Source organism: Marmota monax, unplaced genomic scaffold (genome assembly GCF_021218885.2).
Source record: "Marmota monax isolate L192 unplaced genomic scaffold, Marmota_monax_Labrador192_F-V1.1 WCK01_AAM20220418_F8-fsc00211, whole genome shotgun sequence".
NCBI classification, from domain to species: domain Eukaryota; kingdom Metazoa; phylum Chordata; class Mammalia; order Rodentia; family Sciuridae; genus Marmota; species Marmota monax.
In genome coordinates this window covers 413873-440423 of record NW_026694080.1, presented here as the reverse complement: position 1 = coordinate 440423, position 26551 = coordinate 413873, and the positions used below count along the sequence as shown (strand labels likewise).

The 26551-nt window shown below is 46.3% G+C and overlaps 1 protein-coding gene across 20 annotated transcripts; it reads left to right on the top strand.

Annotated features, from left to right (window-relative positions):
• The first annotated feature begins 219 nt into the window (after nucleotides 1-219).
• Armc12 (armadillo repeat containing 12) lies at nucleotides 220-25955 on the top strand. Of its 20 annotated transcripts, XM_046464424.2 has the most exons (11): nucleotides 901-1121; nucleotides 1613-1728; nucleotides 6037-6244; nucleotides 7686-7733; nucleotides 8964-9319; nucleotides 9982-10127; nucleotides 10350-10484; nucleotides 23579-23752; nucleotides 23883-23954; nucleotides 25064-25301; nucleotides 25479-25955. In XM_046464424.2, exons 1-11 carry the CDS (start codon nucleotides 1039-1041, stop codon nucleotides 25568-25570), a joined length of 1668 nt encoding a protein of 555 aa, XP_046320380.1. In that variant the 5' UTR covers nucleotides 901-1038; the 3' UTR covers nucleotides 25571-25955. The 20 variants fall into 20 exon arrangements, with proteins under 20 accessions (XP_046320395.1, XP_046320382.1, XP_046320380.1 ...); XM_046464423.2 differs by having other exon boundaries at nucleotides 903-1121; nucleotides 25064-25955; XM_046464425.2 differs by having other exon boundaries at nucleotides 904-1121; nucleotides 8964-9238; nucleotides 25064-25955.
• Nucleotides 25956-26551: the final 596 nt, after the last annotated feature.

Sequence of the window (26551 nt, the reverse complement as noted above, 5' to 3'; positions counted from 1 at the left end):
ACTGCCCAAGGGCAGGAAATCATTTCAATACACCCAGTATTTATTGAACACCACCTCCCGTGCCAGGCTGGGCCTGCGAGGGATGAGTTGGGGGGATGGGGGAGGCTTCAAAGAACCAGATTTAGTTTCTGCCTCAAGGACTTTCTAATCTGGTTAGAACAGGATTAGTAAACAGATCACTAGAACAGGAGACAGGCCGCTGGCCATGCCTGGGAAAGGTACAAACCAAGTGTGTTGGGCTTGGGGAGGAGAGGGGATTCAGATTTGGTTGGTGGCGTTTCAAGGGACCCTTATGAGCTGAAGCCAAGGGATGGCTAGACACGGAGGACAAGCACTCCTGTCAGGGACATGGCACAGCAAATATGGATGTGGGAAGGAGGAAGAATAAAGGATTTTAGGAATTGTAACAAACTTTTCATGACATCCTTAGCAGGACCCAACACAGAACCTTCCTCAGGTAGGTGCGCAGCATATAAATCCTTTGTCCCCTCCTCAGTTCGGAGGGGGTGGAACCTTCTGGACCAGCACTCAGCCCTCAGTTGTCTTTCTGCAGAAACATGAGTAAGGAGAAATCCCGGTTCTGAATAAACCAGGATTTGGAACTGGACAAACGGAAGGGTCAGGCTTCAGGGCCAGTTTGGGGTCTTCGTGCTAATCCCTGCCATTCCTCCACCACTCCCACCCTATAGGATCTGGGCTCTCCCGACTCCCAGAGCCCTGCCAGGGAGTTCCCAAGCTGTCCCAAAGGGCCAGGCTTGGTTTGCCAGTGCCGGGAACCCCAGGACTCTCCGTGCTGCCGGCTTGTGTGGAGGATCAGGGAAGTGGGGGCGAGGGAAGGGGAGGCTCTTCCTGGGGATCGCTTGAATTGGCCCCCTCAACACAGGCTTCCGTTGTCACGTGACTGCATCCCAGGTCTGACAAGCCTGGGGCTGGCGTGCTCCCAGCTGTCCTCCAGACTGCTGGAACGAGCGCTTGGAGGGGCACGGGCGGCAGCTCTGGGGGCCCCTCTCCGGTGGACTTTCCAACACCTGCCCCCCTATGCTAACCCAGAGCCCTCACAAGCCTAGGCATCCGACCCGCGGGGCAGTTGGGCACGGAGATGTCTGGGTGCTCCGGGGCTGGTGAGTGCGCGGGGCTGCGGGGCTGCGGGGCTGCGGGGCTGCGGGGCCCACCCGGCGGGGGCGCACGTCTCAGAGGTTGCGCGCCAGCCCCGGCCCCAGCGCGCGCTCCCAGGGCCGCCGCGGCCGGGAGGCTGTGACCGCGGCGTGACTGCGCGCCGAGCGTAAGCCGCGAGCACAAACAAGGCGAGGAGGCTGGTGTGAGCGCCTGGGCCCGCTGCCAGCGCGCCGGGGCTGGAACACAATGTCCCGAGCCGGCGGGCGGGCGGGCGAGCGCGAGCGAGAACAGCCTGACTCAGCAGCTGGGTAAGTGGGTGTGCTCGCTCACCAGATCAACCGCTCCTGCAGCCTGCGGTCAGCGGCCGCGACACCCGGCGGCTCCCGCGAGCGGGAGTGGCGAGCGCACCCCCCGCTCCCCGCCGCGCGCCCCAGCCCCCCGCGGCCGGCCTCCACGTGGCCCGTTTGCGCTGCCCTCTGCCTTCTCGCCCCGCCAGGACAGCGTCTCCCAGTGCCCCGCCCGAGCACCGCAGGGTCTATCCACCTGGGAGGGGCGCTCTCCGCATCCGACAGGTGTGGCTCGGCACACAGCGTCTGATAAACGTCCCGTTGGGTACGTGTCCCGTTTCCCTTAATTGTAGACAGAGATATGAGTTTGTTCTGGGGTGATGGTGGGTAAGAAGCAGAGGAAGAGAATCCTAGAAGAAATAAGATATAGGGCAAGCGCTCTTTGTCCTCAGTTGACCCAGAGTTCAGAGTCTCTTCCTGTCCCCTCCCCTCAAAACCACTAGGCCCCTGAAGGTTTCCTCCTGGGAGGGAGGCAGAAGCAGGTGGTGTGATGCTCTGAAGCCTGTGACTCTGCTTTTCTGCCATCCCCACCCTCCCATCTGAAGCCACAGCAAAGACCCAGGAAGCCAAAAAATTCTTCCTTCTTCCCCTGTGCCTGCCTGCTGTCTCTTCTGGCCTGGTGGGGACATTGGGAGAATGGCAGCATCCCAGGGCAAAGGCTCTTGGAAAGGGGGGCTGTCTCAGCTCCAGCCTCCTGGGGTGTCTGTAAGGTGCCTAGAGGGACACCCTGTGCCTGGAGAGTGCCAGGGCAGGCAGGGAGGGGCTCTGTCCTCTGCCGGGTTCCAGGAAAGACCTTGGCAGGCAGTACAGGCCTGGGCTCCAGGGCCTTTGAGGGTGGAGTTAGGGGAGGGACCCTAAGCTGCAGAAGTGCCTCACCTGGGCCTTGTGCCCCCAGGCCCATCTGATGGAATCACTGGCTAGTTCTTTAGCCAAAAATTAACAGATGGATGCCAACATGGTCCTGGGCCATATGGACCACCTTCCAACACATACAGCACACTTCCCACACATGCTGTCACCCAGCCAGCACTCACCAACCCCCCCTAGAAGGGAGGCAGCTTTGCTGTCATCTATTCCAAACTTCAACTTGATGCAACTTGATGCATGAATCTGTCCATGGCATCCCAGGTCAGTGATTGCTCTGAAGCCAGGACTGGGACACTGCCCCAGTCCCACTACCCTTCTGGATTTTCCCATCTTCAAATCCAGTCATATATGGGTCACTTGCCTTAATCTGGCCTAGAAGTGACTAAACTCACTCATGCCCCTTGCACCAACTCCTCCCCATTGTCCCTTGTGACACTCCTAGTCCCCCCAAATCATTGTGAAGGTGGGTTGATGTTTAACTGCTTTCTCTCCTTCACCATCCTATGTCTGATCTGTTACCAGATTCTGCTTTCTTCTTTTTGTTGCTGTTATTTTAAAATGCATTGTTTAGTCATTACCTTTCTCATTCACTCCTTCCTCTCCAGCCCCATAGATATCACCTTTGATCCAAAGTGCTGCAGTCTTTCTGATCCAGGTTGTTTCTTACTCCTACATGCCCTGCTGGAATAATCTTTCTCAAACACCATTTGTCGTATCTGTTATCAGCGCAGACGTCTCAGCCAAGCATACTGGGTGTGCCAGCTGCTATGTGATCTGTATGTGTTCAGATTCATTCATGGCCTTTCCAGATCACTGAAGTGGAATCTACCTAGCACAGTGCCTGCTGCACAGTGAGAGGGCAGCAAATATTTTTCAATTGTCCAATTCATTTATTCGTACCACCTTCTCATCCCTCTACCTCTCTCTCCTGACTCCATCTCCCCATTCTCAGCAAGTTTATTGGCTTCCCGAGGCAAACTCAGGTTCATTTCCCCCAAATCTTCAGAGGGGGATCTGAAAGGGAGAAGCTGATATCCAAAGTCACATCAGGGAATTTGTGCCAAATACCAATCGTAGAGACCTTGGGTTTAAAGTAGAATGGGCGCAGCTGCCAGTATCTGCTCCCATAAGAGATAAGGCCACAGAGAGAGCAGAAGGCAGAACACAAAAGTAAACACCAATGGCTTTGGGGTTTACAGAGGGATCTTGCCATTGAGAGATTCTAGCCCACTTCACTCTGAGTCCCTGTTCTGATTCTCATAGTCTTTCTGTTTCTTGGAACCACATCTCATACACACCTCTAGTGATTCCACTTATGGATGCAACTCAAAATCCATCCCCCACAAGAAGTCTCTGATAGTATCCACACCATTTTGATTGGTTTGTCATCAACTTCAACTTCCCTCTGAGCCTTATGAGCAGTCTTCTATATTTTATTGTTTAATTCTGTTTCTGTAATATTTTCAGCCCTTTCCTCCAAATGTTATAAACTCCTTCATGAAAAGGATAAGTATCTTTTTGTTTATTGTATATGATCTATTTATTTTAAGAAAGAAGCAGGAGGTAGGGCACTCAGGTTCATATAGAATTGTTGGGCCTTGAGTAAGACCTGTCTGAGTCAGTTTCTTCATCTGTAAAAGGCACGAGGGATGCCTGCCCTGCAGAATGAGGGACAAAACTCACAGAGATTATAAAATGCTAGGAAAGTGATTGTTGAATGGTGAGCATACAATAGTTTGTCTTCCTTCTTTCTCTGCATGGTTGAAACTTTCCCTTAATTAGGGGACCAAGTCTTCCTTAACCCTTACCCATTCCTGGATACTTTACACGTAAAAAGGGACAATATTAATAATTACACTGGTTCCAGGGACACAGCCTGGGATGCACAGCCACCATAATCCGTGAGGGCAGGCTTCGGATGGAGTGCAATATCCCAGTGCTTAAGCATCGCACCAAGCATGTTTGTTGAACGAAAGAGAGGGGGGGGAACATAGCTGTGCCTCACTTAGTTTCTCCGACAACGAGCGAAGCTGCAAAGATTGAAAAGCCCGCCCCTGCCGCGCCCCCACCTCTACCCGCAACCCCGCCCTGTCCCAAAGCCTGGATTCCCTGAGGTCTGCCCTCCTCTAGTCTGCCCCGGTTGCCTAGGAAGCAGTGACGTAACTCGAGGGGCGTGGCCTCTCTCCATCCTCTTCTGCCACCCTTGGTCGCTGCTTGGCGGTTCCTTTGGGGAGGATGGGGTTATTAGAGTCCTTAGACCCTCTCAGCCCGCGCCCGGCCCCAGCTGACTACGCCCACTCCCACTCGGCGGTCCCTTCCGACGCGCCGCTAGCTCGGGGCGCGCACCCCACCTAAACCTGGCGAGCTAGACGGGATGTCGGCCCCTGTCCTTGGAGGCCTTTCCACCTTTCACCCAGGACTGGCCAGAGGAGCCTGAAAGAGGGGCCAGGCGCTCAGCTCAGCGTTGCTGGGCCTGCAACGGGGCGGGCGGGAAGGTGGGACTGCTACCCGGCGCGTGGACGCCCCAGACCCCGGAGAGAAGGAGTTAAGCAAGGTGCCGGCGCCGGGCGCGGCGGGAGTGGAGGAGGGGAGCGGAGAGAAAGTGAGAGCGGGGGCGGGGAGGGGGGAGGACGGGAGCGAAAGAACATCCTGTGCCCGCTGCCGGATGCGCTCGGGGGAGGAGGGAGTCGGGGGAGGGAGAGTGAGGTGGGGGGGAGGCCCGGGTGGAGGAGGCGCGGCCTCCGCCCCCACCCGGTCCTCCTCCTCCGGGGGCGCCGCCCCCACCCGCTGCTTTTGCGGGTTTCTCCGGGGTTTCCGTGCCTTTGCCGGAGTTCCACGGCTCTAGTTCCTGGGCCGGGGTAAGCTTTAGCTGGGGAGGGGATGGTCTCGGAGAGTGGCATCCAGGAAGGGCACGGGCGCCCCCAACCTTGTGCCAGGAAGCTGGGCGTATTGAGCGTCGCCTGTGCCGAGAGGAGCCGCACGTTCTCTCGGTCGGTCCTGATGGCAGCACTTCCAGGTAGTAAATTCCTCTAGAGGAGGAAACTAAGACTCAGATGATGGGATAGGTCCAAATCCCACACAGCTGGGATTTGAACCCATGGCAATAGGACTCAAAAGGGTTTTTCCTTGGAGTGTGGAGCAGACCAATCTTCTCTTGTCTTTTAAGTGCACAAGTGCTGGGTCTCACAAGGTAAAAAGGTCACCCTTGGTAATGACCTAGGACTGACTTTCCTAATAGGCCCCCCAATAGCACCTGGAGCATTATAGTTTAGGAGGATTGCAAGAGCATCGTGAAGAGCAAGAGGCAGTGGCCTTAGGGGTGGATGGCTTAGGAACAAAGTGGTTAGGGGAATGGACTGGGGGCTACCGCTTCTAAATTGGGGATTTGTGGGCTTCAAAGAGGACTCCGAAGTCTCTCAAGGTAGTTAAATAATTTTCATGAGTTGAGATTGATCAGTCTTAAGAAGACCATTGCGACCAGGGCGAGTGGCAGAGGCTGAAGGGGCGAGTAGTGCGCTTTTTCAGGGCGGGACGCCATTAGGCTTGCTGTGGGCCTTACCACACTCAAACATTTTGTCCAGGTGAAACCTCATAATTATTATAGTCAACATTGGTTGAACTCTGTGTGCAGGGCAGTGTTCCAAGTACTTTACTTAATCCTCACAAACAAGTCCATGAAGTAGGTCAGATTAGTCCCGTTTTACAGGCCGGGAAAATGAGGCACAAAGATCACAGAGCTACCTCTGTGGCTGCACTGGTTTGGAGCCATGGCAGTCTGGCTACAGCCCATTCCCATCCCCTACACGAAGCTGCACTGAACACGTGGGAACATTGGCCCTGGAGGTGAAGAGCTGGTACCAATGGCACAGAGGTGCAAGCCAAGGCAGCCTGTGTCTTTTTCTTGGTGAAGGCAGGTAAGGAGCTCATGGCTGCCTCTGTGTATATTGACTCTTAGACTTCTTTCTGGCCACCTAATCCAGATGTGACATTCTAGATGTGATGGAAAAACAAAACAAGAAAATAAACCAAGCCAAGTTCCCAGAAGGAGTCGCAGCTTTTAATACATTTCCTAAGAACATTTAAAACACACCTACCACCTGGTGCAGTGGCACACGCTTTTGATCCCAGCAACTCAGGAGGCTGAGGTAGGAGAATCTCAAGTTCAAAGCCAGACTTAGCAATTTTCTACATAAAATATAAAAAAGGGTTGGGGATGTGGCTCAGTGGTTAGGTGCCCCTGGGTTGAACCCCCAGCACCACACACACAAAAAAAATTATAAAAAAAATAATTAAAAAAAGGGGGCTGGGATTGTGGCTTAGTGGTAGAGCACTTGCCTAGCATGTGTGAGGCACTGAGTTTGATTCCCAGCACCGAATATAAAATAAAATAAAACAAAGGTCCATCAACAACTAAAAATAATATATATTTTTTTAAAATTTAAAAACCACCTACCATCGATTATCTCCATTTCATTAAAGAAAATATGTATGAATTATCATTAAAAAAGGATCATCATCTAAATCAAAACCAAACACTCTTTCCGGGCACCCATGGTCACAGCTACTCAGGAGATTTGAGGCAGGAGGGCATCTTGAGGTTAGTTGAGACCAGCCTAGGTCATATAGCAAAACCCCATCCCTGAAAAAAAAAATAACAAAAATCTACCAGTCATTCCCAAGAAAGGAGTCATTGACTTTACACTGACTAATAGATGCTCCTCTGTCTTTATTTTTTTCATTGTACTGGGGACTAGTGAAAATGTCACCCTGGGTATGACCCTGCCTCTCTGCTCCCTCTGAATCATTTGAGGGCAGAACCAGAAGAAATGGTCTTTAGTATGGCAGGAGGGAATCAGGTTACAGCCAAGAAAGAACTCTCTTGGGAGGTCTTTAAAGAACAGATGACAAATCTGCTTCAGATGTGTGAGCTGCAGAATCAGCTCCATAGCACTGAGGGGACAGCAGCCGTGAGCAGAGCAGGGACCTTGTTCTGAAGGATCTGTTCAGATCCACCAAGGGAGCCTTGGAACCAGAAATGACAGTTGCCTATCAGGCAGCTATTTCCTGCCTGCAGATTATGGGGTACAATGGGTAGTTCCCTAGCAGTGAGCCTATGCTCACCCACCTCTCATTGCAGACAGTCCATGTAGTCACCCACCTTGGGGCGAAGTGCTAAGAATGACCCTAGAGGAAGGGTGGGGATAAAAGAGAGGATAGGAAGAGATGACTGCCTAGGAGTGTGGCCTGTTTCCTGCCTGCAGCCTGGGGTGTGATGGGCAGAGGTTCTGAGTGGCCATGCCTGGACAGCTGCAGCATCCTTCAGAATGCTATTTCCCACTCCCGCCTCCCATCCAGGTGCAGCCCAGGACCCAGAGACTTCTACCCCAGTTCTCCTGGGATGAGGTGGGTAAAACCCTGTTGTGGTACAACCATGCTCAACACTGGCTTTGGGTCTGACCCTAACTGGGAGCTTGTCATCTCCCTGTTCTGTACCAGAGAGAGGCCAGAAGGTGTAGGGAGACTGACGGAGAGAAGAGAAGGATTTGTTTGCACATGGCCCATCTAGTGGTAGAGATCAAAGCCTGTAAAGATGGCTCCCATCCTCTGGGGTGGTAGAATTTTCTGTCTACAGGTCGCAAACCTCATCCCCTGTGTGGGGAGGCTGGAGCGGGGGTCACACCACCACCGTTTCATGGCTGAAAGGCACAGATCTGCTCACATTGTAATCCTGGTGTTTTAGAATGGAAGATCTGGGATCCCCTGGGTTTTAAGTGCAGAAACAGACCCAGAAAAGGATGGCTCCTTTCCCCTCCAGGGTCACTCAAGTTAGATGGGCCTGGAACCACACTTTCCAGACTCTCTGTCATTATTCCGTCCCCAAACTTTCAAAGAGTGATGAGGCATGACAGATACCTGTGAAGCGCAGAAATCTATGTCGGGTGCTGGGATGCAAAGATGGTTGTCCTCACAAGCTTTCCTCACACTCCAGGTCCACGTGCAGAAGCTGGAAAGTGACTGCTGTACCCAAGGCTGCAAAACTTGATAAGATGTCCACTTCATTTCACCTTCCAGGGTTGAGGAAGCTCTGTCTAAAGAAACACACCAAGGTCCAGGGATAGATCTACCTTAGAAAGATCAAAGACAGGAGGGAAGCAAAAGAAGGGGGTCAATGGGCTCACCCCAGACTCCCAGAAATGCCCAAAGGCCCCAGCCAGAAATGGGTGTCTGCTGCCCTCTAGTGGAGGAAAGGGCAGCCCCTGGAGCTACCTGCTGGGCCCCTCCAACCTGGCTCCCCTCAAGACAAGGAGATGCCCATCTGCCCCTGCCTCCTTGCTTTTCTTTTTCTTTCTTTTTTCTTCTTTTCCTTTCCTTTTAAAATTTCCTTTACTTTCTCCTCTCTTTCTCCCTCCCTCCCTTTCCGATGCTGGGCATGGAACCCAGGGCCTGACCGGTGCTAGCTTTAGTGCTCTACCACTGAGCTACCCCCCCCCACCCACTGGCCCCAGAGTCTCCAGCTTCTTCTCTGCAGCCTTGAAAGCTGAACCTTCTCTCTTTTTCAAGCACCCCTGGTCATGCCACTTCCCAGCTAAGACCCTCCATCCCATCATCTCCCTATTTTCCTTTGTTGCCTAGGTTTCAATTCTGGTACCCTGGTTCCTGGCCCTGCCAGAGTTCTGGTTCCGGAAGGCCTTTCCCAGGTGCCTTGGGCATAGCTCCCACCCGGGTACAAGGCAGCGCTAAAGATATGGGCAAGAGCATCCCCGAGTACCTGGGGCAACTGGACATCCGCAAAAGTATAGTGGGCCTGGCCACAGGTGCCTCAGCCATCTACCTGCTCTACAAGGCCATCAGGGCTGGCCTAAAATGCCAGCCACCTCTCTGCTCCAATTCGCCCATCTGCATCGCCCGTGAGTGTCCAGTCCCTGGGGAGAGGGCTCCGCCCCAGGAGGCACCTGCTTCTGAGGCCTCCCCTGTAGAAAGGCCCAAAGGTGACTCCTTCAAGTTCCTCTCTCCTTCCTCTTTCTCCTCTTCATCTTTCTTAGGAGCCCCGTAGCACCCTAGGCAAGGCCCTGCTAGAGATGTTAGTTTGGGGACTCTGGGTAGATATCACCAAGGTGTGACCCCAGGACTAATCTGGCAGGTCTCTAAATCCTACATTCACTTTGGCTTCCAGGCATTCACTTCTTGGAAACTTGACATCAGCAGCTCCCCCATTCCTTTCTTGTCTAGGAACTTGAGGCTTCAAGGAAAGGGAAAATCGGGGCACCTTCATGCCCAGAGTTTCCACCAGCCTTTATGGCACTTTTGTGCAAAGTCAGAAAAGAGGCACTTTCTGTGAGATCCCTTAATTGCCACCTGCTGGAATATCATTGCCATATGTTGATTACAATGAATCATTACTTGTTAACTGCCACATGCCAAAAAACTAGGTAGTAAATTCACAAATATGGGATATAATGACATAGACAGTACAACATCAGGTAGGGTGCCCTTGTGCAGTACACTCCCTGTTCAGCTGCACATGTAGTCCTGCATATAGAAAAAATCTAAAGAAACAAGGCAGCTTTGTCCCCAGGTCCTTCTCCTCTGTGTCCCCATTCTTTCATTACTGCCGAGTCCACATCCTAAACCGGGCTGGGTGGCTGTCTAGGCCTGGCCATCGAGCGAGAGCGCCATGGGCGGGACTCAGGTGAGCTCCGGAGACTCCTCAACTCTTTGGAGTGCAAGCATGATGGGTACACCAGGAGCATGATCCTGCACAGCATCGCTCGCTGTGTGTACTTGCTGGAGGCTGAGGTGAGGAAAGGGAGGCAGGAGGTCCCTCCTATGCAACCTGACTGCTAGGGTTATGCTCTCCCTGCCCTTTGACCTGCCAGAGGGCCTCTTGGGACCAGCGTCTACATGATTGTGGGAGGGTTGTGCTGGGAGAGTGGTCTTTGGTGACATGGGGGGGGGGTGGGCAGTGGGCCCTGGACACCCGCTTCTCCTGCCTCTTCCGTCTCTCCACACACACTCCAGGCCTCTGCTTGTACTAATGATGATATCAAGTTGGTGGCTGACATGCTGGAAGACAAGGACACCAGTGTCAAAATCCAAGCTCTGAATGCACTTAAAGCTTTCTCTGGCATCCGGAAATTCAGGCTTAAAATCCAGGTGAGGGGCTGGGGTTGTGGTTCAGCAGTAGAGTGCTTGCCGAGCATGCACAAGGCTCTGGGTTCGATCCTCAGCACCATGCAAAAATAAATAAATAAATAAGTAAAGGTATTATGTCCAACTACAACTAAAAGATAAATATTTTAAAAAAGATATCCAGGTGAGCCCAGGGGCAGGGAGTGAGATAGCGTACAGGGGAGGCTCATGGTTGCCGGGTCCTTTCGTTGGCATGAGATAAATGGTCACGTCCCAGAAGTTTGTTTGGATCTGAGTTCGTAACCCAGAAATAAGTGGGAAGAAGTGGTCATGTTCCCAGCAGGTTATGAAAGCCTTCCAATCTCAGGATGAAACCAAACAGAGGCACTAGTGGTATCTCTGAACCTCAAAATAGCAGAATACCCCCTGAGATTCTTTGACTCCAGCCAATTCTCCAGTCACCAGCTGGGTATCCCACAATTCCATTAAATTCTGACTAATGCAAAATTAGCACAGACTCCACAAATGAAGGGTTTAGCCCCATTCACATAAGTCTGACTTCTGATCAGCAATTTGGCTATGAATTTGGAATTTCACACAATCCCCTTTTCATCCTTGAAAATTTGCTAAAATGACTTGCAGAACGTGGGAATAGCATTATTGTAAAATGCATAACTCTGGAAAAGCCAAATGAGAGAAATAAGACAGGATGGAGGCGTGGGGAGGAGCTCCTTGTCCTCTCTGGGCAGCCCTACCTCCACCCCAGCACCACCATGAATTCAGCATCCTGGAAGCTCTCGGTTAGGAATTTTGCTGAAGGTTCATTATGGGGTTGTGATTAAACACTGGCCATTGGCAGTTGAACTCAACCTCCAACCCTGGAACCCAGTGTGGGGCTGGAAATCCCAGGTGACTAAGCTGGTTTGTTCTTTATGGTGACCAGCCCCATCCTGAAGGACTCATGGAGGTAGAAGCCAAGGCGATGAACTCTAATCCTTCCCATCTTTTTTTTTTTTACATAAATATATATTTATTTAAAATTTAAAAATTTTTTTTGCATTTCAATTCTTAATAGACTTTACCACAATTTTTCGTATCTCTGTACACAAAGTATGTTGACACCCAATTCGTGTCTTCATACATGTACTTTTTAAAATAAATTTATTTATTTATTTATTTTTTGAGAGAGAGAGAGAATTTTTTTTAAATATTTATTTTTCAGTTCTCGGCAGACACAACATCCCTGTTTGTACATCCCTGTTTGTATGCTGTGCTGAGGATCGAACCCGGGCCGCACGCATGCCAGGCGAGCGCGCTACCACTTGAGCCACATCCCCAGCCCCCTTATACATGTACTTTGGATAATGATGTCCATCACATTCCACCATCCTTGCTAATCCTCTGCCCCCTCCCTTTCCCTGCCACCCCTCTTCCCTATCTAGAATTAATCTAATCCTCCCATGCTTCCCCTCCCTACCCCACTATGAGTCAACCTCCTTATATAAGAGAAAACATTCAACATTTGTTTTTTTGGGGATTGGCTAACTTTACTTCGAATTATCTTCTCCATTGTCTTACCTGCAAATGCCATGATTTTGTTCTTTTTTAATGCTGAGTAAAATTCCATTGTGTATATATGCCACATTTTGTAATCCATTCACCCACTGAAGGACATCTAGGTTGGCTCCACAGTTTAGCTATTGTGAATTGTGCTGCTATAAACATTGATGTGGCTGGGTCCCTGCAATATGCTGTTTTTAAGTCCTTTGGGTATAGTCTTAGGAGAGGAATAGCTGGGTCAAATGGTGGTTCCATTCCCAGATTTCTAAGGAATCTCCATACCATTTTCTATATTGGCTGTACTAATTTGCAGTCCCACCAGCAATGTATGAATGTGCCTTTTCCACCACATCCTTGCCAACACTTGTTGTTCAATCTTTCCCATCTTAAAAAGCAAAACCAGAGCTGGGATTGTGGCTCAGTGGTAGAGCACTCACCTAGCATGTGTGAGGCATTGGGTTCCATCCTCAGCAGCACATAAAAATAAATTTTAAAAAATTTGTGTCCATCTACAACTAAAAAAAAAAAAAAGTAAAACCAAAAACTCTCCTTTCATCTTCAAATCTCCCTCTAGCAAAAGGTTTCTTCCCCCCCCCTCAAATTAAAAATAAATTAAATTGAATATTTACAACTTAAAAAGATTTATGGGTTTCATGACTGCTTTTTCTGTTTCTATCAGGAATGTCATTGGGATTTTGATTGGGATTGCATTGAATCTGTATAGTGCTTTTGGTAGTATGGCCATTTGGACAATATTAATTCTGTCATTCTGTCTATCCAAGAACAAGGTAGATTTTGCCATCTTCTAAGTTTTTCTTTAATTTCTTTTTTTAGCATGCTGTAGTTTTCATTGTAGAGGTCTTTCACCTCTTTGGTTAAGTTTAATTTTTTCTTTTCTTTTTTTTTTTTTTTTTTTTTGATGGTGCTGGGGATTGAACCCAAGGCCTTTTGCATGCAAGACAAGCACTCTACCAACTGAGCTGTGTCCCCAGCCCTTCATTAAGTTTATTCCCAAGTATTTTATTTTTTTGAGGCTATTGTAAATGGGGTGGTTTTTCTAGTTTCTCTTTCAGAGGATTTTTCACTAATGTACAGAAATGTCTTTGATTTATGGATGTTGATTTTATATCCAGCTACTTTGCTGAATTCATTTATTCTAAGAGATTTCTGGTGGAATGTTTTGTGTCTTCTAGGTATAAAATCATATCATCTGCAAATAGTGATAATTTGAGTTCTTCTTTTCCTATCCATATCCCTTTAATTTCTTTCATCTGTCTGATTTTTCTGGCTAGGATTTTAAGAATTGTGTTAAATAGAAGTGGTACAAGAGGGTATCCCTGTCTTGTTCCAGTTTTTAGAGGGAATGCTTTCAATTTTTCTCCATTTAGAATGATGTTGACCTGGGGCTTTTACAATGTTGAGGTATATTCCTGATAATCCCTAGTTTTCATCTAGAAAATTAAGAGACCCAGAATAGCCAAAGCAATCCTTAGCCAGAAGAGTGAAGTTGGTGGCATTACTATTCCAGACTTTAAACTATACTACAGAGCAATAGTAACAAAAACAACATGGTATGGGCACCAAAATAGCCCTGTAGACCAATGGTACAGAATAGAGGATACAGAGACTAACCCACATAACTTCAGCTATCTTATATTAGACAAAGGCTCCAAAAATGTACATTGGAGAAAAGATAGCCTCTTCAACAAATGGTGCTGAGAAAACTAGAAATCCACAAGTAACAAAATGAAATTAAACCCCTATCTCTCACCATGGACAAAACTCTACTCAAAGTGGATCAAGGACTAGGAATTAAACCAGAGACCGTGTACCTAATGGAAGAAAAAGTAGGCCCAAATCATGTGGGATTAAGCCCCAACTTCCTTAATATGACTCCTAAAACGTAAGAATTAAAACCAAGAATCAATAAATGGGATGGATTCAAACTAAAAAGCTTCTTAGCAAAAGAAACAATAAGTGAGGTGAATAGGGAGCCTACAGAATGGGAGCAAATCTTAACCCCTCACTCATCAGATAGAGCACTAATCTCTAGGATATTTAAAGCACTCAAAAACCTTAACACCAAAAAATGGGCCAATCAATAAATGGGCCAAGGAACTGAACAGACACTGTTCAGAAATCTCAGAAGAGGATATACAAATGTTGAAAAAATGTTCAACATCTCTGGCAATTAGAGAAATGCAAATCAAAACTACTGTAAGATTTCATCTCACTCCAGTCAGAATGGCAGCTTTCAAGAATACAGACAACAGGGGCTGGGGATGTGGCTCAAGCAGTAGCGCGCTCGCCTGGCATGCGTGCGGCCCGGGTTCGATCCTGAGCACCACATACAAACAAAGATGTTGTGCCTGCCAGAAACTAAAAAAAATAAATGTTAAAATTCTCTCTCTCGGGCTGGGGATGTGGCTCAAGTGGTAGCGCGCTCGCCTGGCATGCGTGCGGCCCGGGTTCGATCCTCAGCACCACATACAAAGATGTTGTGTCCACCGAAAAATAAATAAATAAATATTTTTAAAAAAAATTCCCTCTCTCAAAAAAAAAGAAGAAGAAGAATACAAACAACAAGTATTGGCGAGGATGTGGGGAAAAAGGCACAGTCATACATTGCTGGTGGGACTGCAAATTGGTGCAGCCAATATGGAAAGAAGTATGGAGATTTCTTGGAAAACTGAGAATGGAACCACTATTTGACCCAGCTGTCCCTCTCCTCGGTTTATACCCAAAGGACTTAAAAACATATCAATGTTTTATAGCAGCACAATTTACAATAGTGAAATTGTGGAACCAACCTAGATGTCCTTCAGTAGATGGATAAAGAAAATGTGGTATATATACACAGTGGAATATTACTCAGCATTAAAAGAGAATAAAATCATGGCATTTGCAGGTAAATGGATGGAGTTGAAGAATATCATGTTAAGTGAAGTTAGCCAATCCCAAAAAACCGAAGGCTGAGTGTTTTCTTTGATATGAGGATGCTGATCCATAATGGGGATGTTGGGGAGCATGGGAGGAATGGAGGAACTTAAGATAGGGCAAAAGGAATGAAGGGGAAGGGAGGGGGACAGGGGGTAGGAATGATGGTGGAATGAGTTAGACGTCATTACCCTAAGTACACGTATGAAGACACAAATGGTGTGAAAATACATTGTGTACAATCAGTGACTCGAAAAATTGTGTTCTATATGTGTAATATGAAATAAATTGCATTCTGCCAGCATGTATTATAAATTAGAATAAATATATAATTTAATTTAAATAAAAGGGGGAAAAAGATTTATGGGTAAGGTAGAACGAATGATAATAGCATCAGGAGTGGTGGCACATGCCTATAATCCCAATAGCTTGGGAGGCTGAGGCAGGAGGATTGCAAGTTCAAGGCCAGCCTCAGTAATTTAGCAAACCCTAAGCAACCCAGGGGCTGGGGTTGTGGCTCAGTGGTAGAGTGCTCGCCTAGCATGCATGAGGCCCTGGGTTCAATCCTCAGCACCACATAAATGTAAAATAAAGATATTGTGTCCACCTCAAACTAAAAAATAAACATTAAAAAAAAAAAACCCAGACCTAGGCCAAGAATTAAAACATGACCACCACCGTGCTCTCCCCCCTCCCTGCCCCCACCTGCCTGGCTGAGCCCCCGTTGGCCTTGCCCTGCATTTTATCAATTTCAGGATTTTCTTCATAGTTTGATCACACTTGCACATGGCCCTGCATATCTGCCTACAGGGCAAGGCAGAGAAATTGGTAAAGCATAGCTTGGGATGTTGTTGAGCTTTATGTATGTGGAAATATATGGTGTGTATTCTTCCGTTTTGCCCCCAATGAACATTGAAAGATTTATCCTCATTGGGCAGCCTCATTTCCCTCTTTAGATAGTGGGAAACTGTTTCCTCTTTTTTTTTTTTTTTTTAGTGCTGGGGATTGAACTCAGGGCCTCATGCCTGCCAGGCAAGCCCTCTACCACAGAGTCATAGCCCTGTCCTTTGTTTCCCTTTTCTCTGCTGTGTAGTATTCTGTTTTGTGAATACCCTACTATTTGCCCATTGGTAGGCATTTGTTCCCAGGTGTTTGCACCCATGCTTATTATGAGCCTGCTGGTTCCCTTCCCTTGCCTCCCTGGGGGCATTTCCCTAAGTGTGTATGCAGGAGTGGAAGGGCTTGGATAGAAGGTGTGCCCAACCTTTCCAGAAGGGTTGTATGAATGTACACCTCCACCAGCCCCACCCAAGCATCCCGGTTGTGTTATAATTTCATCAACATTTGATGATTTCACACTTGTTAATTATGTGCATCAAACATTTTTTGGGGAAAAATTAGGTCTCCACTTTCTGGCCGCCCCTACTTCATCCCCCAGTCTCTTTATTTCCTAAAGTGGTGATTCTCAAGCACATTAGAATCCTCTGGAAACCTGGTGAAAAGCAGATGTTTTGGGGCCCCACACCTAGAGCACAGTTCCCCAGAAGAGCTGTGTTTCTCTCAAGCCCTGGGAAGTGCCTGGGGCAGGTAAGGACCTGTCCCTCCTTCCCTGCATCTGTGTTCTGAAGACCTGACTCCTCTCCTCTCTGCAGGTGACAATAGTTATTAACTGGTCTCATTTTCCATCTAGATGTGTTCTCCTGGGGCCCTGCAGCCTGGGGGCTCCACAAATGCTTCCCCATGGCCAGCTGCTACTGGACATGCCCACTTAGATGTCCCTGACACATCCAATGTCCCCCATCCTCTCAGTCAGACCACCCTTTCCAGATGGGTTGTATCCAGTCAGACCCCCCCACCCCACCCCGTTTGGTCTTCCTCCAAGCTCTCAGCACAAAGTGCACCATTGGTGATGGGCTCCACATCCTTGTCCCCACCCCAGCCATTTACACCATAGGCTTCATGCTTTCCCACTCCCTGGCCCTTGCACCTGCTGGTCCCTCTTTCTGAAAGCTTCCCCCAGACTTTCTAACTCCTACTTGTCCTTCAGGTCTCAGCGGAGAGTGACAGTGGGGCAGGGAAGAGCAGGGTGCAAAGGGAATTCTTGCTTCCACTTCAGGGTTCTCATTCCCTCTCCAAGGCTCAGCCTCAGTGTCCGGGGCTACTGCCTTTGGTACTCCCTCTCCATCCAAGCTTCTTGCTTCTCAGAACCCAAGATCTCTCTTCTTCTTTTTTTTAATTCAACAAATGTCTACGGAGCCCTTACTTTGTGCCAAGGCACTACTACAGGCGCTGGAGATAAAGCAGTGAATAGAACAGGAAAGGTCCCTGTCCTTATATTCTAACAGGCACATCACATACAGAGTGCTTCTTGTGATAAGTGCCGTGGAGGAAAATTAGAGAGAGAGGGAGGGAGGGGATAAGGAAGGATGGGGGTGGTGTTGCAATTTGAAGGGAGGAAATCTTTCAGGTCCTCAGTGGGGTAAAGAATCCATGAGACCAAAAACACCATCTATAAAAGAAAAAATTGGCAAGTCAAGACTTCATTAAAATAAAAAACATTGGTTCTGTGAAAGACCTATTTTTTTTAACATTTATTTTTTAGCTGGATACAATAGTTTTATTTCATTTATTTTTATGTGGTGCTGAGGATCAAACCCAGGTCCTCAACGTGCTAGGCGAGTGCTCTACTGCCGAGCCACAACCCCAGCCCCGTGAAAGACCTATTAAATAGATGAAAAGACAAATGGCAGACTGGGAGAAAATATTGGCAAACCACATAGCCAACAAGGACTCATCTCAAAACTCAATCTTAAAAAAAGGACAAGAATCCAGCTAGAAAATGTGCAAAAGATCTGAAGACAGATGTCACTGAAGGGGTTGTATGATTTGCACAAAAGCACATGGAAAGATGTTTTAGTCAGCTTTTTTTGTTTCTGTGACCAAAATACCCAACAAGAACGGCTTAGAGGAGGAGAAGTTTATTTGAGGCTCACAGTTTCAGAGGTCTCAGTCCATAGATGGTGAGTCCATTGTTCTGGGCCAGAGGGGAGGCAGTAGGTCGTGGGGGAAGGATGTGGAGGATGAAAGCAGCTCGGGACAGAGCAACCAGGAAGCAGGGACAGAAACAGTGCCACCAACCAGGGACAAAATATAAACCCCAGGGGCTGGGGCTGGGGCTGGGGCTCAGTGGTAGAGCACTTGCCTTGCATGTGTGAGACACTGGTTTCGATTCTCAGCACCACGTATAAACAAATAAATAAATAAAGGTCCATCAATAACTAAAAAAAAACTAAATATATATATATATAAAAACCCCAAAGGCACACCCCCAGTGACCCACCTCCTCCGGCCTACACCCCACCTGCCCACAGTTACCGCTCCGTTCAGCCACATTAGGGGTTAAGGCTCTCATAAGCAAATCATTTCACCTCTGAAGTTTCTTACATTGTCTAACACGTGAGCTTTTGGGGACAGACACCTCAGATCTAAACCATAATACTAGTCCATGGGAAATGCAAATTAAGACCATGGTGAGGGCTGGGGTGGGGCTCAGTGGCAGAGCACTTGCCTAGCATGTGTGAGGCACTGGGTTCAATCCTCAGCACCACGTAAAAATAAATAAAGGCATTGTGTCCATCCACAACTAAAAAAAAATATTTTTAAAAAAAGACAGTGGTGAGATGTTAATATATTAGAAGACCTAAATCAAAATTAGTGACAATTCCAAATGATGGTAGAAACATAAAGAAACTGGATTTCTCGTATATTGCCGATAGGAATGTAAAGTGAAATATGCACCAGGTGTGGTGGCACATGCCTGTAAATCCTAGTGACTCAGGAGGCTGAGGCAGGAGGATCTCAAGTTTGAAGCCAGCCTTAGCAACTCAGTGAGACCCTGTCTCAAAAAATAAAAAGGACTGGGGCTGTAGCTTGGGGGTAAAGCCTCTCTGAGATCAGTCTCACTATTAAAAAAGAAAAACAGGGCTGGGGATATGGCTCAGTTGGTAGAGTGCTTTCCTCACATGCACAAGGCCCTGGGTTCAATCCCCAGCAACACACACACACACACTCAAAAAAAAAAAAAAAAAAAAAAGAAGCTGCATTTTTCCAACCACTGGTTACATTCCTGGGCTTATATCCTAGAGGAATGAAAGCTTATATCTGCAGAAAAGCCTACATACACACTGTTATCCATGGAAGCTTTATTTGGGGTTTTTATTTATTCATATATGACAGCAGAATGCATTATAATTCTTACTACACACATAGAGCACGATTTTTCATATCTCTGGTTGTATAAAAAGTATATTCACAGGAATTCATGTATTCATACGTGTACTTTGGAAAATAATGACCATCACATTCCACCATCGTTTATAACCCCCTGCCCCCTCCCTTCCCCTGCAACCCTCTGCCCTATCTAGAGTTTACTGATTCCTCCCATGCTCCTGCTCCCTATCCCATTATGAATCAGATTTCTTATATCAAAGAAAACATTTGGCCTTTGGTTTTTTGGAATTGGCTAACTTCATTTGGCATTATCTTCTCTAACTCCATCCATTTACCTGCAAATGCCATGATTTTATTCTCCCCTTTTACTGCTGAGTAATATTCCATTGTATATATATGCCACACTTTTTTTATCCATTCATCTATTGAAGGGCATCTAGGTTGGTTCCACAGTTTAGCTATTGTGAATTGTGCTGCTATAAACACTGATATGGCTATGTCCCTATAGTATGCTGTTTTTAAGTCCTTTGGGTATATACCGAGGAGAGGAATAGCTGGGTCAAATGGTGGTTCCATTCCCAGTTTTCCAAGAAATCTCCATACTGCTTTCCATATTGGCTGCATCAATTTGCAGTCCCACCAGCAGTGTATGAGTGTACCTTTCTCCCACATCCTTGCCAACACTTATTGTTTGTATTCTTGAAAGCTGCCATTCTGACAGGAGTGATATGAAATCTTACAGTAGTTTTGATTTGCATTTCTCTAATTGCTAGTGATGATGAACATTTTTTCATATATTTGTTGATTTATTGTACATCATCTTCTGAGAAGTGTCTATTGATTGGGTTATTTGTTGTTGTTGTTGTTGTTGTTGTTTTTTTTTTGGTGCTTAGCTTTTTGAGTTCTTTATATACCCTAGAGATTAGTGCTCTATCTGTGTGTGAGGGGTAAAGATTTATTCCCATAATGTAGGCTCTTTACCTCACGGATTGTTTCTTTTGCTGAAAAGAAACTTTTTAGTTTGAATTGATCCCATTTATTGATTCTTGATTTTAATTCTTGTGCCAGAGGAGTCTTATTAAGGAAGTTGGGGCCTAATCCCACATGATGGAGATTAGGGTCTACTTTTTCTTCTATTAGAAGCAGGGTCTCTGGTTTCATTCCTAAGTCTTTGATCCATTTTAAATTTGTTTGTTTATTTTTGTGCATGGTGAGAGATAGATGTTTAATTTCATTTTGTTGCATATGGATTTCCCATTTTCCCAGCACCATTTGGTGAAGATGCTATCTTTTTCTCAAATGCATGTTTTTGGCACCTTTGACTCATATAAGATAATTGTAATTTTGTGGGTTAGTCTCTGTGTCCTCTCTTATGTACCATTGGTCTACAAGTCTGTTTTGGTGCCAATACCATGCTGTTTTTGTTACAATTGCTCTGTAGTATAGTTTAAGGTCTGGTATAGTGATGCCTCCTGCTTCACTCTTCCTGCTAAGAATTGCTTTAGCTATTCTGGGTCTCTTATTTTTCCAGATGAATTTTATGACTGCTTTTTCTATTTCTATGAGGAATGTCATTGGGATTTTGATCAGAATTGCATTAAATCTGTATAGTGCTTTTGGAAATATGGTCATTTTGATAATATTAATTCTGCCTATCCAAGAGCAAGGTAGATCTTTCCATTTTCTAAGGTCTTCTTTGATTTCTTTCTTTAGGGTTCTGTAGTTTTCATTATATAGATCTTTCATTAAGTTAATTCCCAAGTATTTTTTTTTGAGGCTATTTTAAATGGGGTAGTTTTCCTCATTTTCCTTTCTGAGGATTTGTCACTGATATACAGAAATGCCTTTGATTTATGGGTGTTGATTTTATATCCTGCTACTTTGCTGAATTCATTTACTAGTTCTAGAAGTTTTCTGGTGGAACTTTTAGGGTCTTCTAGGAATAGAATCATATTGTCAGCAAATAGTGCTAATTTAAGTTCATCTTTTCCTATACATATCTCTTTAATTTCTTTCATCTGTCTAATTGCTCTGGCCAGTGTTTCAATAACCATGTTAAATAGAAGTGGTGATAGAGGCCATCCCTGTCTTATTCCAGTTTTTAGAGGAATGCTTTCAATTTTTTCTTCATTTAGGTTGATGTTGGCCTGAGACTTGACATAGATAGCCTTTATGATGTTGAGATATGTTCCTGTTGTCCCTAGTTTTTCTAGTTGTTTTGAACATAAAGGGGTGCTATATTTTGTCAAATGCTTTTTCTGCATCTACTGAGATGATCATATGATTCTTATCTTTAAGTCTATTGACGTGATGAATTACATTTATTGATTTCTGTACGTTGAACCAAGCTTGCATCCCTGGGATGAATTCCACCTGATTGTGGTGCACAATATTTTTGATATGTTTTTGTATTCAATTTGCCAGAATATTATTGAGAATTTTTGCATCTATGTTCACTAGAGATATTGGTCTGAAGTTTTCTTTTTTTGATGTGTCTTTGCCTGGTTTTGGAATCAGAGTGATACTGGCCTCATAGGATGAGTTTGGAAGTGCATAGCAGGTTTATTTGTAATAGCCCCAATCTAAAAGCAGATAAATGTGTTGAGTAGTTGAATGGCTAAACAAACCGATTTATCCATACCATGGAATACTACTCAGTAAATGTAAAGGAATGAACTACCGCTACACAGAACTTGGGTAGATCTCGGGGCATTATACTGATTGAAAAAGGGTCCATTTCAAAAGGTCACATACAGTAAGATTCCATTTATACAATATCAAAATAGTTATAGAGATGGAAAACAGATTAGTGTTTGCCAGGGGTTTGGATGGGGAAGTGGGTGACAGTGGGCCCCATGAGGCCCAGCATTGTGGTGACAGGATGGTTCTGACCAGATAATCTGTGGGCCACAGGTGGCTATCACACAGATGTGTTCATGTGATAAAATGACACAGAGCTAAGCAGGCACATTAGACGGATACCAATTTCCTAGTTCTATGGGGCACTAGCACTGTGTGAGATGTAACCATTGAGAGACCTGGTGAGGAGCACAGGAGGCCTCTCATTATTTTGAAATAGTTCTTAATTATAAATAACTTGGAATTATTTAAGAATAAGAAGTGTATTACATATGATTATGTGATGGAGAAAAATGAAGACGGAGGGTGAGGGAAGGCAGGATGGGGGTGGTCAGTTCATCTCCTTGAGAAGGTAACATTTAAGCAGAGTCTTGAAGGAGGGAGGAGCATGAGTTCTGAGTGGCTAGGGGAAAGCTTTCTAAGCAGAGGGAAGAGTGTCTGCAAATACCCTCAGAAAGGTGTGTGCCTGGCACATCCGAGGAATAGCCAAGAGGCCATTATGGTGGGAACTGCGGGAGCAAAGCAGAAAACGGAAGGTGAAATCAAAGAAATAACGGGGAGAGAAGAGCAGATCGCATGGGATTGCATGTCACTGTGAGGGCTTTAGCTTTTGCCCTGAATGAATGGGGGCTTTTTTTTTTTTTTTGGCACCAGGATTAAATCCAGGAGTGCTTAGCCACTGAGCCACACCCCCAGCCCTTTTTTTTTTACATTTTATTTAGAGACAGGGTATCACTGAGTTGCTTAGGGCCTCTCTAAGTTGCTGAGGGATCCTCCTGCCTCAGCCTCCCAAACCACTGGGATTATAGGCATGCACCAGAGTGCCCAGTGAAATAGGGACTCTTGAGGAGAGAAGAGACGTGTGTAACATGCCTGCTGCTCTGAAAACAGATGCAGGGGTGCAGGGATGGAAGTAGGGAGAGGAAAAGCTATTGCAGAAATCCAGTGACAGAGGATGGGGGCTTGGGAGGGGGTGGTAGAAGTGGGGGGTGGTAAGTGGCTTGATTTTTGACAGATTCTGATGGTAGATTCCACAGGATTTTCTGAAGGATTGGAAAAGGTGTGTGAGAGAGAAAGGAGTCAAGGGTTGATCTGCTGGAAAACGCAGCCAGGTGTTGACTCAGAGAGGTCTGCTAGTCATGCAGGGAGAAAAGGGAAATTGGCAGCTGGATGTGTGTCTGGACCTCAGGTGAAAGGTCTGAGCTGGAGGTGTGACCTTGACCTAAGTCACTGGCTGCACTGAATACTGAGCCTGGATGATCTCACTAAGCGCGGGACAGAGCTAGAAGAGAGGAGATGGAGCAGAAGAACTAGGAACGAAGAGTGAAATAAAGCCAGATGAGGAGAGAGTTCCAAGGAGGCCATAGTGTTCAACTAAGTCAGCTGAAGTTTGGGGTTGAAGTGGGAGAGAGAATCGACTATTTGGTTTGGCACAGGGGTCCTGGTTGGGAGCAGTGATAAATGAAGTCGAGCTGGGGTGGCGGTGGGAGGCACCAGGTATAAGCAGATCCATTTCTTCCCTCCCATTTCAGGAACACTCCATCAAAGTGCTAGAACTGGTCTCCACCATCTGGGACTCGGAGCTTCACATTTCTGGCCTCAGACTCCTCAACAACCTTCCGCTGCCTGACTATGTGCATCCCCAGCTGCGGCGGGTGATGCCTGCCCTGATGGAAATCCTGCAGTCAGACTATAACATGGCACAGGTGCCTGCGGATCATGACTGAGGCCCTGCCCTCTTGACCAGCACCTAGAGGGAAGAGCAGAGCTTTAGGTCTTCACTCCCGAGGCCCAGACTCATCCTCCTTCTTGTGCTTTACTCTTTTCTTTATTCAGGTACAAGCCCTGCGACTGATGAGCTACCTGGCACAGAAGAATGACCTTCTCTATGACATTCTCAACTGCCAGGTGAGAAAAGCAACTGAAGAGGGAGGGGCTGATGGATGCCAGCTTAGGTAGAAGGGAGGGAACAATTACACTCTCCAGACAAACAGCCCTGATGAATTGTCTTGTCCCTCTTCCTGCCTCTGCACCAGAGGCACTAAAAACTTGCTCCTTTTGTGTTCTCCCAATAGAATGAGAATCCGTCCTATTGAGAAGGGTGTTCTCCTTTGAGGGGTTTTCTTTTCTTTTCTCTTTTTGGAACTGAGGATCAAACCTAGGGCTTTGCAAATGCGAGACAAATGCTTTGTCACTGAGCTACATCCCAGCCCCTTTGAGGGGTTTTCTAAACTCTGTGAGGAACACAGAAAACAAAAATTAATGTAGATATCTTAATATCTACATTAATTATTTATGGAAAAAAGCATCATTAAGGATAGAAAAAGGGGTTACTACATAATAATCAGTGGTTCAGTTCACCAGAAGGATGAAGTAATTCTAAACTTGAATGCACCTAATAACATAATCTCAAAATATATATGGCAAAACTAGATGGAATTCCAAGGAGAAGTTAATAAGTCTACCATCACAGTGAGAGATTTGGAAGATTTTAACAACTCTATCAGTAATCAGTAGATAAAAAACGAAATCAAGGGGCTGAGATTGTGGCTCAGAGAGAGCGCACTCGCCTAGCATGCGTGAGGCACTGGGTTTGATCCTCATCCCCACATAAAAATAAAATAAAGATTAAAAAAAAAAAAAAAACTAAAGCAAGTAAAGATATACTTATGTAAATAACACAAATAAGTTTAAGCCATTTGACACACCTAGAACTCTACAGTTATTAACTCTACACTCCTCTCAAGCATACAAAAATATTTAGGAAAATTAACCATATACTAAGCCTTAAAATTTTTCTGAACAAATTTCCTAGAATCCATATCATGATCATATCATTCATGTTTTAGGACCACAATATAGTTAAATTAGAAGATGATAATTAAGAAAAACTAAAAAATTCTTCTATAGTTGAGTCTAGGTATATTGGAGAGTTGAGATGATAGGAGGATGGAAGAATAAGAATTTTAGAATTTGCCTGAGATTTCACTCATCCTCTCTCCATTCCCATGTCACAGGTGCACTCTGACTTCCTGAACCTGTTCCAGTCCACACAGCCAGGAAATCTGCTGTTTGAGCTACTGGTGTTCGCTGAGCGGCTGAGTGAGGGCCGGAATGCATCCCACTACCGAGCTGTGAAATGGCATTACAATGAACAGTCCCTGCATGAAGCCCTCTTTGGGGACGAGTCACGACTGGCAGACCGGCTGCTTTCCCTGGTCATCCACCCTGAGGAAGAGGTTCAGATCCAGGCCTGTAAGGTCATAGTCAGCCTGCAGTGTCCCCAGGACGTGGCAGCCCGGCCCTCCTCCTTCCATCCCAGTCATTCTTTCTCTAAAAGTGGGGAATAAAATTAAGGAGAATCAATAAATGAGTATGGGAGAGAAGCTTGGGGGCTTCTTGGAGCTTGATTTTCTGTCTGTGGACTTCCAGGGCTGGGTGGAGATTTCACTCAGTGTGACCTCTGCTCCAGAGGATGGTACGACATGGGCAAATCTCTCCAAACACAGCTCCGCCATGTTTAGGAGACTGACTCTTGCTGCTTTTCAAATCTGAATATGGAGCCAAGTACTTTCAGGAAGTTGGGAGAAGGTGGGTGCTATGATTTGGGTTCATATGTTGGAGTTGGATCCAGATTGATGGTATTGGGAGATGGTGTGGACCTTAAAGACATAGGATCTCATGGGAGGTTCTCAGGTCATTGAAGGTGTGCCCTCAGAAGGGGTTGGAGGACCCCAGTCTCTGTCTTCTTGTTTGGCAATGTGATACTTCCTTACACATGCGCTTCCGCCATGATGTGACCCCCATCTGTTGTTAGATCCTCCGCAGAGGCTGAATCAGGGGGACCTGACTTGATTTTGGGCTTCGAACCTCTAAAACTGTGAGCTAATAAATCTCTTTTCTTCATAATGGCTACCTTCAGGTATTTTATTTTGATAATGAAAATCTGACTAATACAGCAGGCTGCCGGGCTAAGACCAAAGATAATCAACAGGAGACAATCTATGGAGCTCTAAATTGGTCAAGATGGGTGAGGCTACGCCACAATAACAACCTCCAAATGTTTTTTATTCATCACAGGCCAGCTGGGGATAGAAGGGCAGGGATCTGCTCCACATCACCATTACTTAGGAATACAGGCTGAGGGAGATTCCTTTGTGTACTTCTACAAATGTTAAAGAAGGAAAAAGGAGTGTAGTGGTAGTATCTGACTCAGAAATTCCACTAGAAATGATGCTTAGCACTTCTGCTCATCTGATTGGCCAAAGTGGGCAGGGAAGATCAATCTTACCACATGCCCAAGAAATAACTGAAAATATTTGGTGACAACATTAATAACAATGAACCTCAGGCATACTGGGTAAATGTGAGTTCTGGAATCAGACTGCTAGGTTTCCATTGGACCCTGTCCCTTACTGTGTGACCTTGGATGGGCTGTTAACCCTATTTGAACCTCATTCCCTCATCGATAAAATGAACAGGAGAACAGTGCCTATCTCATGAGG